Source organism: Cariama cristata, unplaced genomic scaffold (assembly GCF_000690535.1).
Source record: "Cariama cristata isolate BGI_N322 unplaced genomic scaffold, ASM69053v1 scaffold28631, whole genome shotgun sequence".
NCBI classification, from domain to species: domain Eukaryota; kingdom Metazoa; phylum Chordata; class Aves; order Cariamiformes; family Cariamidae; genus Cariama; species Cariama cristata.
Window position 1 is genome coordinate 756 of NW_009599149.1, and position 18639 is coordinate 19394.

Here is an 18639-nt window from a genome sequence, read left to right on the forward strand (position 1 = left end):
TCCAAAGTGCAAATATTAAATTGATTCACTTTTAATCACACTTTAGAATTTTTCCAATAACTCATGCTTACAGGGTTTTCCTTAAAAATAGCTAAGTAAATGTAAGAACCAAAGTACAGAAAAAGGTATGATGTTCCATATCTCATGTAAAAACTTTGAAAATCCAAAAAGTACATTATCTGTCTTCAGCAGAAATTATTAAATAGCAGACTTCTGTTATCATAATAAGACAATATTTAAAATAAGGCTTTGGTTAAATAAAAGGTTTGCTAAACTAGGAATGATGATAAAAGTGCAAAAGATTCACCAAACACACAACTTCATTTCCAAGGCAGGCATTATACCTGCCATTTACAATGGTTTGCATTGGTTTGTCAGCCTGCATTGTAATAGCTCAGATGCCTATAATAAACATGTTTGGCTATAGGTAAATTAAATATGTGGGGTCCAATCCTATAACTTGTTTCACCCAGAGATAGACTCAGTGATATCAGTGGAAGTATATCCATTTATAGCATCATTCCTCCGCATGTGTGGAGGATCAAGGCCTTGGATTGGTAACGTTTGATTATTACAGTGAGTTCACTAATGAGTTCACTCATTTCTTAGCACTTCCTAAACAGAAGTCCTCTTCTGGCAACTGGCTGGTTGCAGCTGATTTTCTTACAAATAGAATCCTTGTAACATGAGTAACAAAGATGATTTTTTAAAAAAGTGCTTAATATTGGTCCTTAAGAACAACATGTACGTGTTAGCTTGAAACCAAACACTTTGCTGCGGTAGATATCCTGCACCTTGCATTTATTGGTGCACTGGTAGTTTGCTTGGGGCAAAAAGAAATTGTCTTGAGTCTATGGAAGAGAATGTCACCTTCATAGAGAAAATAATTTACAGTTTTACAGTCACAACACATGCTCCAGCTCTTCCTAAGCACAATGGTGCAACCTGTAAGCAAACAAAAACAAACAAAAAATCCATGAGATAAATGCAGTCAGCTTTTTTTTTCCCCACCTAAAAATGACAATGTTTAGTTAATGCTTGTAATAATAGTTGTACAGCTGCAGCCAAGTAACAGTATCACCCACGCTCTGTTAACGTAACTTAAAAAAAAATAGAAAATTGGTCCAAAATTTGGATAAGAACCCACAGAAAAGGTGAAGATATTTTATATGATAGAGTGAAGCACTTTGAAAGCAACAGCAAACCCCAAGAATATGAAACAATTCTTACTGATAATTTCAATTACTTGGTAGGTATTGCAGGAAAAAGAATCCTTTGTTATGGTACAAACTGGGCACCTGAGCTACACAGTCTGACAACTGAGTAAAGGTTGGCAAAATGATGCATTTTTCTCTCAAACAAAAAATGCCAAACATGACAGGGGCAACCTCTGCTTTTTACTTGGAGATTTGATAAAATCCTCTTAAGAATTCTTGAAACCAGAATCATTTCCCAGTCTATTATTTTTTTTGTAAACAGAAGTTACTTCTGGCAAGACTCTTTTTCTTCTGAGATTCTGTTGGACTTGAAAATTTTTGAGGAAGGTAGTTTCTAACTCACCTTAGCTTCGCCTTTTAAACTTCACAGTATTACAGTATGTGTGAATAGCACACCAAGTACTACAGAGGTTGTCTCGAAGACAAAAAAGGGTGTTTATGCCAACTCCCCTATTTCTTTTTTTCCCCCAGGAACAACAGACTTATCCTGAGCTGTCTGTGGCTCTGACAAACTTCAGTTGAGAAAATTCCACTACCCTCTTTTGAGTTGTGTGTGGATGAAGTGGTGGCAGACTGCTGACACAAGAGAGAAAGAAGGTATACAGACACTTCCAAATCCCTCTAGGAAGGGTTCAAAACTGTCCTAGATACTGGGATCAGGGGATTCAGTGAGATATAGAGGGTCAAGGCTAAGGACAGAAAGAAACATCCAGATGGTCACCACATAGACGTCATACGAGATTCATTTACATGCAACGCTGAGCAGCACTGTTTCTCTCCTCTGGTACACTTTTTTTTTTTCTTTAGTGGGACAAAAGGGTTATGCCATGGGTTATCATTACCAGTACTGCCACTGAGGACCTCAAGCTCTGATGAGCCTCCTAGATGACTTACGTTTTAAGATCTTGCAGCAGTATGAAGTGGGGGGAAATGGACAGCTCAGTTTTTTGTGTTAAAAAGATTTTGATAGAGAGCATTTTGATAGAGAGCATTTCAGTTCTCTTTTTGAATTAGCAATTTGGGACTATTACTGGTATGGCATATTCAGGAGCATATTCAGCTGCTTAAATACTGATGTCTAGCACTATTCTAGGTGACATTCATCCTGGCCTGCAACTGGTCTCCAGAAAGGGCCTTGGTCTGCCATAGATTCTGTGCTGTATCTGCCATCCTTCTGTGGATGTAGACGCTTTAGGTTTATCTCAAATGGCAGTAGATACCAAAGGACAGCCTGCCCAGGATATCATTATGAACGTGCGTCCCACAGAGAGGCACATTCCTGGAGCTATTTAAAAAAAAGTGAAAGTAGCAAAGCTTTGAATTGACACTAATTGTTTCTGATCATGAATTGAAGATTTTTATTTTTATTTTTTTTGAGTTGGGTAAAGACAGATGGGAAAAGGCTTCCTGAAAGTTGCACGCATGGTACATAGCATTCACAAGGATTCACAGGAAAGGATTATTTATGACCAAAACCTTGAAGAAATGGATAAATGTGCCGATAGACACATTACAGCTAAAACTAATCTACATTTACCATTTATCTTCAGAATAGGAAGTCATGTAAACAGAATCCTTTATGACAGTTTGGGGAACATGTCAATACATTTTATTAACAGTAATTGAAATTGTCAAAGGAAATAGCTATACTCTTGCCAAAGAAAGAAGGGCAGTTTACTAGAAATTAACTGTCTGTTCAAGATAAGTCATCTCAAGATGGTAGACAAAGGAAAACAAGAGAGAGACTTACTACAGACTAGTAAGAAAGTGCTTCTTAGAGAAGGAGTATTTGAATTTTCCTTGTAAAAAGAGGCACACTTGAAATAACAAGATAAATAGTAGTGTATGGTCTGATCAGAAACTATACCTGTGTCCACTCATTTGTCTGGGGATCATAAGACTCCACTGTATTAAGGTATGTTTGACCATCATATCCTCCAACAGCATACAACTTGTCACCAAGAAGACATACTCCCACTGCATCTCTGCTAATGCTCATAGAGGCCACAGCAGTCCACATATCTGTTTTTGGATCATACCTGAAAGATAATGTGTGTTAGGCTCTAAACTGTTGCCAAAATTCCATAGAAAAAAAATAAACCTTACTGGAATTGATGCTCTCAAGGTAGTAGAAAACAGGTATTATTAGGACAGCACATATTTGGGTGTTAATTTCAAAGGCTTTTTCCCCAAATACTCTCTTTGAAAATGTTTCTTTAGTCATCTGGTAACACAGTCAGTACTAGCTACATATCTACTTTGTGTTGCTTTCCATATAGTAATAAGTACATATACATACAGCTGCCTTTACTATATTTCTTATTGTATGTCTAAATGTACCCCTCCAGCAACAGTTCTGCTGCTATACTGTAGTAGAGTAAGTGCTTGCTCTAAGTGGTAACTACTACATGTCAAAACACAGGCTGTTAAAGTTGAGTGTGGTACTAAAGAGAGTCACTTGCCATGAAAGATTACTATTTAAAAAACAAAACAGTTTGAGAAAATTCTGGGGGAAATGCAAAACCCTTAAGACAATTTACAGCACTTCTTTAACCATAGCTCCCTATCATCAGAAGCATCAGCACAGTAAAAGATAGATGGTTTAATGAAAAACTTTAAATGTGATTCTAGAATAATATCAACGTTCTTTACAAGTCAAACTGAGAACTACATAGGACAGTTCATGCTATACTTAGTCAAGGAACATATTTTAACTGGACTGAAAGAGACAATGTTAAGATTACAGATGCTCACTGCAGAACTGATGTAATCCCAGAGCTCTAAAGAACTACACAAAGAAAATATTTGGCTAAGAGACCATCCTAAGGTCACACTTGCTAAAAGCAAGTTTGGAAGATACTAGTCTTAATTTGTTTGCATGAAGAGCATAGCTATAACAAGCTCTAACAATTTTATCTGCAGTTCTCCAGTCAAGGTACTGCAGCAATGCATGCAAGCATAACATGAAAATACTGCCTGAAGCACATGCTGCAAATAGGAGTGTAATGTAGTGAAAGAGGGTGATTAGTGAGCTATATATAGAATTTACCTTTCAATTTAAGTTATTTTATAATTAATTTATAAACCAATGTATTTATCTGGGAAAAGCAATTTTTACTGCAAAATACAGTGGTAAACAAATACTCAGCAGCTTAGTGTGGTTTTACGAAACTGGTAATTTTTTAAAGGAACTATTGGGATGAACTTGATGGTCCTCAATTTCATCTTAAAGAGTGAGGACAAAACACATTATGAAATGATTGGCATTTCTTAAAGTAATGTGTTCTGTAACTTTGTTTCAGAGAATATTGATGCAGAAAATACAGAGACTTATTGCTTTCTCTTAGGTTTCTAATTATCTGTATTCCTCTAAAAATTTGATATTTGCTAAGAAGCAGCTTCCTATCTACAAACCTTTATGGGGTCTTTTTAGTGCAATTTCTATATGTTAAGTGGTATGGGCCACACTATGTATTTTGAGGTCTATTAGGACACTGAAAGTTTGAAAACTACAGGTCTGTTTTGTGGGGGGTTTTTTGTTCTGTGGGGTTTTTTGTGTTCTTTTTTCTTTTTTCTTTTTTTTTTTTTGGGGGGGGGTAGAGGGGGAATCACATCTCCTATCATAAAGAAATTTAGTAAAAGGAGAAGATGGGTGATGAACAGTCACTAAGTCTTGGAAGATAATAGGAAAGAAGTTTTACAGTTGGTGGAGGGGAAGAGAATGAAAGCATATTTCAGAAATACTTGAAATGCCAGTGAAGATTTAATGCAGTGCATTATGAAGTATTTACTGTAATTTTTAATTATTTTATGGATCACATATGCTTCTGCAATTTGTAATACAGTCATTCATTAATAATTTCATGTAAGGACCTACCAACTTTAGAATGACTGAATTACATGCCACTTCCCCAGTGTCATCAGGGGATACAAGAAAGAATAGGATATTTAAGGATCCAGAAACCCTGACTGCTCACTCCTTTAAAAGTTATAATATGAACTGATACAGACTTCTCATGTGAAAGAAGTTCTGCTCCATTTTTAAAAGCATTCAGTTCCAAGTTGTTCTCAGTAATCTATCATAATTCATTCAATGAGATTGTTAGGAAAAAAAAATTTCTAGATGAAGTGCATTAAGGAGAATTCGTTTTATCTATCTTGGTAACATTTTGAATTATGTGCTCATGGTGAAAATAACACGGCTATTTTATTTGGTTTCTACTTACAGCTCTTTCCATAAATCACTCTATAGACTAGCACTATTAGAATTACATCAGGATATTACCTTTCTACGCAGTCAGAGAGCCTTGATGTTAAGTTTGATGCTGGGGCATCGTGACCACCTATTGCATACAAGAACCCATTCCAGGTGGTTACACCTACACCACCTCTTCTTTTTGACATCTGAGCACAGAGGGTCCATTTGTTTGTATGAGGATCAAAACATTCTACTGACTTAAGACAAGAACTTCCATCTCGACCACCAACTGCATAAAGCCTACAAAGTAAAAAAACAAACAAACAAACACCAAAACAGTAAATAAATATTGTCTGAACAAAGTTTCCAGCGATGTATGAAGGAGTTTTCAAGTTTGTTAAAATGGAAGTTTAGACGGAGAATTTCCAGTTTCAATAGAATGTTCTGTTGCAAACACTCCGGTAAGATTTTGCTCCAATCTTTTCCTACTGTCATAAACAAACACACACCAAAACAGTAAATAAATATTGTCCGAACAAGACAAAGTTTCCAGCGATGTATGAAGGACTTTTCAAGTTTGTTAAAAAGGAAGTTTAGAAGGAGAATTTCAAGTTTCAATAGAATGTTCTGTTGCAAACACTCCGGTAAGATTTTGCTCCAATCTTTTCCTACTGTCATTATCGATGCACAGTAACAATAACTTACAGAAAATTGATATCTCTAAGACAGCATTTCTGTTAAGATTTTCAAAATTACCGATGTGACTTGACAGACAAAGGCCCACTTCTAGCAGGGTCTGAGGGACAAATTCAGTCGTGGATCTATGCATGCAACAACTCTGCCCTGCCTCGTCCTAGGCATTCAAGTATTTTCCTGGACCTGGGCTTTCGTTCATGACTGACAGCGCTACGTTAAGTCCCTCGCACCCACTAGGTGGCCTAGTTTGCTCAGTTCTAACAAAAAGGTTTCTAGCATTTGGTATTAACAAAGGATTTCAGCTTTTTGGAAAGTCTAGAAGGAAATGATTGGTTTTAGCAGCACTCCATCACTGATGAATCTTTAAAACTAATCAAATAAACTTGATAAAGAGTTTATGCATAGACTTTATGAGCAGAAATGCCCAACACTATTACTTGGAAAGACAGGAACTTGGAAGCTATTCTGAAAACAAAGCAACACAAGTAAAGTCCAGTTTGAGAGACCACTTGAAATATCATTAATGAAATCCTTTCATAGCTTAAGGCACATTATAGTATGGTTAAATAATCAAATAAACATTAGATACTGTATATGATGATAGTGTGAACAATTTACAGCAGTTACTATGAAGCAGTATTGAAGATGTCCTCAGTTTGGGAAACACCGTTTGGTTTTTTAAATACACTGACCAACAAACTGAAATACAAACATCTTGTAAATATGGTTGACCTAGTGGCTCTCAGTAATAATTTTAATACCCTTTTAAAAAATACATTTCCATGGAAGTTCCCACATTTAATAACACAACTTGTTTAAGGTAAGGAATGTACTGAAGGATATTGAAAAATCCTGTTGCAGTTCCAAAAAGTTCATGATTAAAAATCAATCCTTTATGCAATACAGCATTTAAATGAAGCCCCCCACCTTGCCTTCCCCCAAAACATGACAGAGTTTTGATCGCTTATGCAGTGATTTCACATTTTGGACATAGAGAAGGATATAATAATTCTTGTATATGAAGGTTTTAAGAAAATCATCTGAAATATATCAAGTTACAGATAAATATTAGCAGGAAGTGCAGAAGTTACTGCTCCCTCAGCTGAAATGCTGCATGTACTTTTAAGCTTTTTAGCTATAGGCATCTAGTGTTGCTGCCTACATGAAGAGTCTAGAGAATGTTCTGTAATAAAAGAGAAATGTGAGGCTAATTGTGGTGCTTTTCACCACGCCTGGGACCCTCTACTGAATATATAGGAAGCTTCAGACCTAACTTAGGCATCTGAGACTGCAGTTCTGAGGCAGCCCAAGGTACTCTGCTTGCTGGTTGTTCAAGTTCTTCCCTTCTTCCTGCACCCAGTGAGCATTGGGACTCATTCCTGGACTTGTTCCAGATCTCACAGGACCCTTTGTAGGTGCATTTCAGCTATAATAATTTAGCAGGATACTAGCCTTCAAAAAAAAAAAGTGTGAAAAGCTTTTTGCTGCCTTATGATATTCAAACAGGTCAAGGAAAATGCGTCAGCTAGTACATAAGCAGGAAGTGAGAATTTGTGGTCAAAAGAGTAAATATTCTGCCACAATCACAATACCACTCAGCAAATCAGGTTACATTTCCCTACTATGGTATTCCTATAGCCACCTTGGCAAAATATGGTTTGGATAAGCCCACTACAAGGCTGGTGGAAAACTGCAAGGACTACTGGGCTCAAAAGGCTGTGATCAGCAGTATGAAGTCCAGCTGGCAGCTGGTTACTAGTGGTGTTCCTCCCAGGCTGATACTGTGGCTGATACTGCTTAATGTCTTAATTAATTATCTGAAAGATGTAACAGAAGTCAGCCTTAGCAAATTTACTGATAAAAATCAAATTAAGGGGAGTTGCTGATACGCTGGAAGGCTTGGTTACTAGTCAGAGAGACCTAGACAGGCTGGAAAAATGGGCTGGCTATAGTCTCATGAAGTTCAGCAAAGGCAAATGCAAAGTCCTGTACCTGGGATGGCATGTTCCCATCCAATAGTACAGGCTGGGAGCTGTCAGGACAGTAGGCAGTTTAGCAAAAATAACTTGGAAGTCCTGGCAGACGAGTCAGCAGTATGCCCTTGAAGTAATGACAGCTGATCCTCTTTATTTAGTACATATATGACTGCTTCTGGATACTGTGTCCAGCTTTGGGCTCTCAGTACAAGACAGATCTTGCCATACTGGTTCAAGTCCAGCTGATGGTCACTAACATGATGACGGAGCTAGAACACATGACATATGAGGAGAGGCTGAGACAGCTGCCTTTGTGCAGTGAGACAGCTAAGGAGGCATCTTACTGCTGTTTTCAACCACCTAATGCGAGGTTATGTAGAAGACAAATCATTCTCAGACGTATGCAGTGAAAGGAGGAAGAACAAGAGACAAGTTCAAACATGGGAAATTTCAATTGGATAGTAGAATAAAAATGTTCAGTACAACGGTGGTCAAACATCAGAACAGGTTGTCCAGAGAGGCTGTTAAATCTCTGTCCTTGGAGATACTCAAAACTCAGATATGACCTGAGCCACCTCAGTTAACTTTGAAACTAGATCCAACTTTAAGGTTGGCCGTGCTTTGAGTTGTTATTGGATCAGATGACTCCAGAAGTCCCTTCCAATCCAAATTATTCTACGATTCTGTGATTCCAACTGATCTTTATTTTTGTAATAGCTTGATTCAAGTACCACTTGTATTTTGGGATGCTGTAGAACAATTAGACTTAGTCCAAAGGAAACCGGGGCGGGGGGGGGGCGGGAAATCACTCAAAGTCTAGCAATCATGGCCTACAAATAATGACTGAAGGAGCTGGAGTTATTCGGTCCTGATGACAGAATACTGAGGCAACACATGTATTTAAAGACAAAGGGCTGTTGCAAATAGGAAAGAAAAGATGCATTTTCCACCTTCACTTTGGATAGTACAAACAATAATAATATAAATCAGCAAAAGGTATATAAGACTTGACATGAAGAGAACTTCACAGATGCGTTAATAGTTAAGCAGATTGCTTAGGGAAGTCATGGAAACTTTACCACTGGAGGTTAAGAACAAGATCACTCTGGCTATCGGAGTTTTAGATATAATTGATTCAGCTTTGCAGTAACAGAATGGATTAGGAAACCCTTGAGGTCACTTCCAGCCATTTCCTGTGACTGCAACATAAAATGACCTAGTTGTCTGAATATGCTTTGTATTAGCAATTAGGCATATTTTCACTGAAAAACAGCTGTAGAAATTTCAGATACCACTCCAGATTTGATTAATTCTGCCAGAGCTTACTGTTCTGAGTTAATGCAGTATAACAGTAGTACTCCTCCATGACTTTACAGGAATTTTGGAAGCTGACTGTTCAAACTATCACAGTAAAGAAATCACTGGAGTCTCAGTGAAAGAGAACGACCATTTACTCCTTTCTGTATTAAGGAGATGGTAACTACTTATTAGCCCATAGAGATGGTGTCTCATAAGCGATACTGAGGGGCACTGTGATGCTGTGGGGAAGCTTGCTTGACCCAATACAGTATCTTTTCAGTGAATGAAGAAACTTGATTCTTAATGCTGTGAACAGGTATCTATCAAGAGAAATTATTAATAGTCATTTAGGATTGTCCTGTAATTACATTAAAATAATGAGATAGAAAACAGAAGTTGCCTTCACATACTTTCCATTTAGTATTGCTACACCAACGGTGCTCCTTGGAGTTGACATACTAGCTACAAAGTTCCACTGACGAGCCTGTGGATCCCATCTTTCTACTGTATTCAGGTAACTCCAGCCATCATGTCCTCCTACAGCATACATGGGACCTTCCAGTACAGCTACTCCTAAAAAAACAGATACGAAAAACAATTGCTTCTGGATAAGGCAAAAAAAGATCGCATTTTCCTAGTGACGGTCCAGTGTGCACCACAAAATATTTTAAAACAAATAAAAAGATACTTCCTTTTGGTAGCCAGTGCTGGATATAATCTGAAGGAGAAAAGACGTTCAACAACCAGTTGGCATTAAAACAAATTTTCCACCCTCCTAAACTTCATTTCTGAATGTTTTTTTGACCAATCCTAAAACAGATAACCTTTTAAAAACATGCATTCAGCCTTTACAGAACTCTACATACCAAGACCATGACGATGTGTGGACATAGGTGGCATTACACTCCAAGTTTTTGTTCTAGGATTGTAGCACTCCACAGTATTCAATGTTTTCAGTCCATCTCTGCCACCAACAACATACAGTTTGTCATCTAAGACTGCAACTCCAAACTGTAATCTTCGTCCATTCATGTTTGCAACAGGAGTCCACATGTTGGTACGAAGTTCATACTTTTCAATGCTTGTAGCTCCTGAATGACAACATATGCAAGTTATTAAAAAAAAAGTCAGAATTTTGAGGATAGTTTTTATTTCAGCAATATGGTGATCCTACAAGACAGCATGACATCCTGCAGCATGTTCTTAATTCTATGTACACAAATAGTCTTTTTTGACTTCCTCAGGAATTCACTGCACCATTATAAAGGAGGACTTTCTCAGTGCTTTTCAAGACAAAAAAAAGGATTTCTAACTGCTTTGCAGAATCAAGCCTTTAGAAATAGAAATGTTAGGAATATAAAACAACCCTTGTGAAATGCAGTTATATATTGAAATCAACTGTTTTGTAATGATAGAAAAAAAAATCTGAAGCTATGTGACATGAAGTACTAAATGTGCTAACTTTAAAACAGCAAGTGAAAGAAAACACTTTCTCTGCTGTAACTTTTCTAACTTGCCAGATTCCTTCTAACTACCATTAAACAGTATGGAAGTGTCTAGAAAAAAGAAAATCTAAGTAGCTCTGACAGAACCATTTAACAATTAGTAAAAAAGCTTTTTTTTTTTAACTGCATGTGCAGGTCACCTTCTGCCCTTTCTGTCATTTTATTCCTTTTCCAAATTACTTTCCACTCAAGTAAATAAAAATTAGTTTTCACTCAAAATTTCACTACTTAGAAATCAGATATTCCCTCGATAATTTCAAATCAATTGTAACTCTAGCTTCCAGAATGTTTACAGTATTATCAAAGCTACATAGGTTTTTTTTAACCTAATAAACAGTGTACATTTAAGACATTTCATGTTCTACGCTGCAGAATCTCTGAATTTTTACATGTTAATCCTAAAATATCTATCAAACATTTAAAAAAAACAAAACAGCTCATCAATTAATCATTATATAAGCCAATACCTTTTGTTGCATCCATTCCTCCAACTGCAAACAACACACCCACTGTAGATTTTCTAGGTTTGGTGCGAGGACTTTGCAACATAGGTCGTCTCTCTGGCAACAGATGGTACTTCATTGCTTCCATAATGAGTTTTTGACATTCAATGTCATCCCTGAAGAGTGCATTATTTTCCATATCTGCCAGAAACTGTGAAAAAGAAAGAAAATTAAACAAGCTGTATTGCTATAAACCACATGAAGAATAAAAACAAGATAACAGGAAAACATTTTATCCAAAGCCTTCCACTACCTGATGGAAAATCTATGTATTTTCAAAATGGTCGTATAAAAAAGACTAAGGTAAAGATTAACTTGTAATAAACAAAACATTCACATTTTAAGCTAAGCCCTTAAGTACAGAAAAAGGAAGGTCATGTGATCTTAATGGATTATTTAAGTTTAATGGTCCAAAGGAAGAGAACAAAATCTCCTCATGTTCCAGTGCCACTACAGCTATGTTCAAGAATCAGGCTCCGGGTATGTAAGTCAGTTTAACCTCATGCTCCTCCTGAATCCACCTAATCCAGAGGTCTGTAAAAGCTGCTTCAGGTACAGGCTGAATATTTTAATATATATTCTGTTCCTCACTCTGACAGTGACCCAGATCACAGTATATCAATTAATCCAAGCCTTTGTTAAAAATTTTAACATCAAAGATGCAAGCAAATTTGACAAGTGTTAAATTTTATATCTGACAAATAAAATTCAATTAAATAAAGACTACTAATAAAAGTTATTAAGTTTAAAGATTCTGGAGTCTTTTGTACTCCATGTTTGTCAGACTGCAGGAAAAATACATTAGTAGGCTGAGTGTCCCAACTGTAATTATTAGAAGTCTAGACAACTGGCATTTTTCTGAGCTGCAAGACATGGCAGAGTAACAGAGGAAAAAAAAGCAAGTGGAATGCCCCACTGGGACTTGGACAGTTGTCAGAACAATGAGAAAAAGGCAAATGCCTCTGAACTGCCATCAGAAAATCCAAACACTTTGTGAATATTAGAAATGTAAGTCCACAAACCAGAATGAGATGTCATTGTTGAGCTGTTGACAGCCAACCAATAACAGGTACAAAATTGCTGTGAAATTAGTAATCAGGAATAAATACTAAAGGGATTCATTATGAAATACTTGTGCATAATATGGTGGGCATATATATCCACGGCTTAAAGCTGCCTTAGGATTGCAAAGTGGCAAATATAACATCCATGGTTCCAGAAGAGATACAGATATATACAGACTGTTAAGCCTGAACATCTCTGTATCAGAAACTGTGACAGAAAACATAATTAACACAGACAGAGAGGAGGGGGGAAAAAAAAAAAAAAAAAAAAAGATCAACACTTTCAAAACCCCTCACCAGTAACTTTTCAGAAAACTAAGCCTGACTTTTGCAGTTATTTCTCTAATTAGCTAATGTTCTGATTCTATTTAAATAGCAAATTAAAATGTTCTCATGAAAATTAGCAGAGGGAACTTAATTTTCATTCTTTATTTTCAGTACTTCACATTGTTTCTTCTCTTGACCCAAAGCACTACTTACCACTTGTATCACTTTGCAGGGACACTTTGTGATTATAAAATAGTAAACTAAAAGCTGTCTTTTAACTGCCAGCATGCAATGCTATAAAATTGCATATAGTTTAAAAAAAAAAAAATCAATGAATTAATACTGTCCTAAATTGGACATGCAGGAAGATTAAGGCTTGTACATAACATGACCGATTCAGACCTCCAACATATTTTTCTGATAGACAAGCAGCATTTAATATTTAAAGCCATGTGTGTATATGAGTTTTGCAACAACAAGATGCAACCTACCTTTTCTCCAGTTTCTAACTCCCCCAACCTATAAAGAAGTTTTCTCATAGCACACAGTCTCAACCTCTGAAAGCAACTTCATCTCAGTTAAAAAGAAATACAATCTAAGATTGTTTTGGTACCCAAAAAACCTGTAGGCTCTTGAAGCTAAACCTACTGTATTACAATTTTCTGTAAATATTCTTCACTCAAAGAATTTGGAATGGGCTTAAATGAAAACCATTTTTTTCCAAGTTTTATTATTTACATAGTTCTTTGTACTAAAAGCATTTATAACTGAGCAGTTACAAATGACGTGTTAGCACGAAATTATAGTCATTGGAAACCTGATGAAGAGAAAGGTAGCGCAGATACTTAAGTATTAAGAAATTCTGTCTAAAAGGAAGCTGAACCATCTTATAACTCAGAAACTGCTTTATCATCTTTTTCATTAATTTATAATAGATGGAATACTTGCCACCTTGCAGCTTAAGAAGCTGACAAATATTCATCTTTAGCCTTTGTAAGAGCAAAAAGAGACAAAGAGACTTACAAATATTTAGGAGCAGGCTTGCATTAACCAAAGAGATGACAGAATGCTATATACAAAGAAATGCATAAAAACACAGTCAATAAAACTGACAATTCATTAAGATTTTTTGCTTCCAGTGCTACAGTTTCACAGTATTTCTCAAAGGTTTTTTTTTCCTTTAAAGTGTATGTACTCTTTGCATCTCTGCTTGCAACGTTATTGATTTCAGTGAGTTGTTCAATTTTCTAATTTCATTTCTTTCAAATAGCTTTAACTCTTCAACCGTAAAATTGGAAACCTTTTCATTATGTTATGTTTGCTGTCAGACTGCCTAATGTCATGTGATCATGAAGCAAAACATGATTCTGAAAATGTTAAAGACTGTTTTGAGCACTCCAAACCAATTTATTCAATGCATTAATTGTTGCCATATTAAAGTCACAGCTTTAACACTTTAATTTGTTAAAGAAAGTAATAAATAAAAACGCAACAGAAAAATATTGTATTAGAAATAAGTATGTATTTTGAGAAGACATGAAAAATTAAAGATAAAATAAGTGAAATATGATACTGCTTTTCTGTTTCATTCTATTTTCCTAAGCAGTTACTGAGTGGATATAATTTGATTTCACTACATATTTCTGGGATATATTCTATACTTTCAGTTTCTAAAGATGTTTCAATTACAGTTAATTAAGTAAAAGGAATATAGCGGTGGTTACTTAGTTATCAATTAATTAAATGCTCAACAAAAGAATGATTTCCTTTAGGTCAACTGGCTTACACTGTATCATGTTTCTACAAAAAGTGAATTACAAAGTCAAAGCCACATCTGAGAAAATCCTGCCATTGCATATATAATAATCAGTATGGAAATATTGATACTAGACTAAGGGTAATACACAGAATGGTGTATATGTTATTTATCACTACGAATCAACTGAACTCAAGTTTTTGCTGTGAATGAATTCTAATAATATTCACATTCCATAAAAATCCTATTTTCTTCATTTAATAGAGATAATTCTCACTAAACAAACTGAAAACTGTAAAGCAAAATCATTTGACTGTATAATAAGTGTTCAGTATTACTAATGAAGGTCCAGCAAGGAAGGCTGGCACAAGAGAAGAAAGCAGGGGGCGAGGAATCTAACCTAGTTTACATGCATGCTATCAGATAACAAATACAATGCTATACATGACGCTAACAAAAGTAGTCATTCCTACAGGACTAGGAAAACTGTAATTCACAACTATTTAAACAAACTGAGCTCAAGTCTTCCTCAACATTGTGTATAAATGCCCAAGAAGCAGAAAAAGTATTGATTAGGAAGAACAAAAGGTTCCCAAAGATGGCTTAGAGTTAATAGAAGAAAAATCACTCCAAATAATTTAGGAAATAAAATTTGAATAAATCTCAAGGACAGCTATAATTACATGAAGGAAATGTAATGATCCAAATAAACTGTGCAAGTTCCATAAAGAAGAAATTTTAAAAGGACACACCTTCTAGTGACAAACATATCCTTGATAAGCATTTTTCTAGGCAACAGAAGCGATTTTTTCCTAGCAACTCCAGCCCTTCTTGTGTCCTGACTGATCTCAGGTTGGGATCAGAATATGCTGCAGTTCACAAACAGACACAAACCATCATGCCTATACAACATGCTAAGTCCTTATATGCAGCTCTAAGAATCCAAATCACTAAAAATCCCAAAGCTTTTATGATTTATCACTATCAATATATCGATGCTGTAGACATTATGCCCACTGTAACCATGGTATAAACTAGAGAGGAACTGAACAATTTACTTGGGGAGCAAGCAGAGGCAGTCTAATGTAAGCCAGGAGTTTACTGAGATCTTTCCTTCTCTGTTCCAAATCATGTCGAACCCACGTAAGTAGTGCATTCAGTATAGTTTCTTCATTAGGAATATTCATGTCATCACTTGCTAAAAGCTTTGCAATTTCAGTGGCGGGCAATAATAGAAATTCCTGGTTTCTAATTACTTCCATGAAGTTTTCCTGAAAAAGAAAAGTACTTTAATACAGGTGACGACATACTTTGAAGACATTTTATGGAATGCCTTATATATCTTCCCCTCTTTTCCCTCCCTTCACACCATCTCTCAGTTGTCAGTAAATAGCAGTGGAGAACTGACCTGGCAGAAAAAAAAAAAAGTAAAATAAAAATGTATCGAGTTATTTTGACCCCGATCATTTCCCCAACTCTCTCATTCAGTTCTGCAGACAGATATGCTGACACAACTGCGGGGCAAGTGTATGGACAGAAACAAGCAATGAGTTGTGGGGGTTACTATCTTGGCATTGCAAATTGAAGAAATACTTTCTGAAGTATAGTTTAAAAAAAAAGCGGCAGATTGTTCCTATTGACAATGTAGAATACAATGCAAGATGCTTTGTCAAGCAAAGAGCACAACATGCTACAACTACTGGGCACCTCTAAGTGTTTTCATTACTGCCAGACTGAACTATGGCCTGAAGTTTTGAGGGGAAATAAACACTAACAATTTTATTGTTGATTCTAAATGGATGATTTTAAGTTTATTTTACTATTTTGTAGGTTTTATACAGCTGAACTGATTGACTACGGAGCAAAACATACAAAGAATCCAAAATATTGTACATGCCTTGCTTTATTAACAATATTTACTTTGATAGGATTCAGTTTTCTAACTTTCATCCTGTCATTTCCAGCAACAAATCCTTACTTCAAAATAGCAAAGTCACAATACGTAACAGTTCCCACACTGATATCCTATTACTTCGTAATACTAGGACTCGCAGAATATTCTGTTAGGATTCTCATCAATTTAGGCAGAAACAGCTGAAAAGTATGTAGAAACATAATCAGCACTATGAATTTCCAGTGAGAAACCTGAATGTAACAGAAAAGTGTGAGGTTATGTCTATCCTCTTTCCCCATACACCTTTACAAGGCAGAAAAGGAAAAAAAGTTAAAGTAGTCTACGATTCACAACATGTTCTTGTATTTTGGCAGCTCAAAACCCAGTTAACCTCGTACTCCAAACTGAGAGTAACTTCATGACAATAAAATACATTACAATCAATTTAGTAAACGCACTGTTGATTGCTAGATAGTTAGCCAACAGGATGCTGATTTTGTTCTGCCATCACATGTACCTCCAAAACACCTGGAGAATAAAGTGCATTAGATCCACAGACAGGGAATTCTAACTGGGCCTAATATCAAAATTGTCCTCACTTAGTATCTTGTTTAATGATTTAAAGAGAAAGAATCGCACACTAATAAAAAACCTCTGGATTAGAAACACATACACATTGGGAAAAAAATAGGATTTTTAGGTCAAAAAGACAGGGAGGAACTTGGGAGCAGAAGCAGGTGCTGCACTGCAAAACAGGTATAAATTTAGCGTATAAAATGGCAACAAAAACATACGGTACAGTTTGGCATTGCATATGCAAAAGACACTGTGACAACAAAGCAAAAAAGTTTAACAGTTCTTCCTTTTTATTGATTAGTCTAATCATTTCAAAGCTGTACCTCAGTACTTCAAAAATATAAACTAATTAAAGAATGCTGAGCAAAGAGGAAAAAACTGATAAGGAGTAAACCAAGTCCACCTTACATGAAAGCCACACATACATAAGATGGCTACAAGATATCTGAGGGGAAAGATCAAAGTGACTGCACTCCACAGGTAACTCTTGAGTTGAAATAAGGAAAAGAATTGAAAAGTGTTATCTGTGCACATAACTGTATTCCTGGACAGAATTTAGAAAGGAAAATTTTACATTTAGTATCTGAAAAGCTTTCCTACTAGAGAGATTCAATTGGCTACACAAAAGTAGGGCTTCCAAGTGAAAACTGTAGTAGATTAGAAGGGAGATAGAGCTGTCTTTTCCTCTTTAATTCATTTAACTCTCTGTATTACAAAATAAAAGTTAAGAAAATGAGTAAATACAGGAATTAAAAACAGTGAAAGAACTGTACCATTATTCAGTAGCACTACACACACACTGTTATTTATTTTACTCTGATATCAAATGCTGAGGAGTAGAATTGAAGCTGAAAAATGATCAAAATTATTTCCAGACTGTAAATATGCAGTTCACAGAAATTCATATTCCGCTCAGTTCATTTTTTCCACTACTGTTTTTTTGTTGATTCTCGGTCCTAGACAGTATGCAAGCTGGAGCTGTGCTTTTAGTTTTGCTGAATAAACAGGCAGTGAGCACTGACAAAGAGAAAAGCCAACACTTACTACCTTACACTTTCCATATTGTCTATCCGGATCACAGGCAGAGGAAGGGGAAAGCACCTGCATGGAAAGTTTGCTGTGTCTCTGAAGGCAACGACAAGCTGATCTTGCGTAAGTCAGTCAGGGATCCTCTTTGGAAAGCTTTTTTCCAACTGGATTTCATCACTTCCACAGCTGTTGTGTGTAAAAAGCCTGATATTCTTTCTTCTTGCTTGTAGACAATTGCTTTCTGATGGGAACAAGTTCAACTTCCTCTTGCTCCCATTCTATTTTTAAAGCAGAGACTCCTTTTGAGCATAGTATCAAAGCATTCCACTGGGAATACAGCCACTCTTTGGCCTATGTCTGGGGTTTTTTATAATCAGAATCTGACAATTCCTCTTCCTCTACAGACAGAGATTCTGAAGACAAAAATGAGGAGCCAGTGTATCTCCTAGCATTCTTAACCTCCTCATTAGCCTTTTCTTTCCTTCTTCTTATGGGAACTCTCTGTGGAAGAACAGGATATTTCAGAGAACAAACGGTCTGCAATTTCAGTCCCTTGCTTTCTGATCCTGAAAGTTAAAAAAAAAAAAGTTTCCCACCCCCAAAATAAGCTCCTCAAAGAGCTTGGAAACTTTATCAAATGAGTAGCCTTAGGTTTATGT

The 18639-nt window shown here is 36.1% G+C and overlaps 1 protein-coding gene across 3 annotated transcripts in view; it reads right to left on the bottom strand.

Moving 5' to 3' along the window:
• Nucleotides 1-538: 538 nt before the first annotated feature.
• The window catches only part of KLHL5 (kelch-like family member 5), a 42634-nt gene continuing 24533 nt past the window's right edge, over nt 539-18639 (bottom strand). For all 3 annotated transcript variants that reach the window (XM_009709594.1, XM_009709593.1, XM_009709592.1), the window contains 7 exons: nt 15540-15752; nt 11359-11545; nt 10253-10477; nt 9797-9959; nt 5503-5715; nt 3085-3256; nt 539-945 (listed from right to left, as the gene is read on the bottom strand). In XM_009709594.1, the coding sequence (XP_009707896.1) occupies nt 889-945; nt 3085-3256; nt 5503-5715; nt 9797-9959; nt 10253-10477; nt 11359-11545; nt 15540-15752 (1230 nt within the window). In that variant the 3' untranslated portion in view covers nt 539-888. The remainder of the gene's footprint in view (nt 946-3084; nt 3257-5502; nt 5716-9796; nt 9960-10252; nt 10478-11358; nt 11546-15539; nt 15753-18639) is intronic.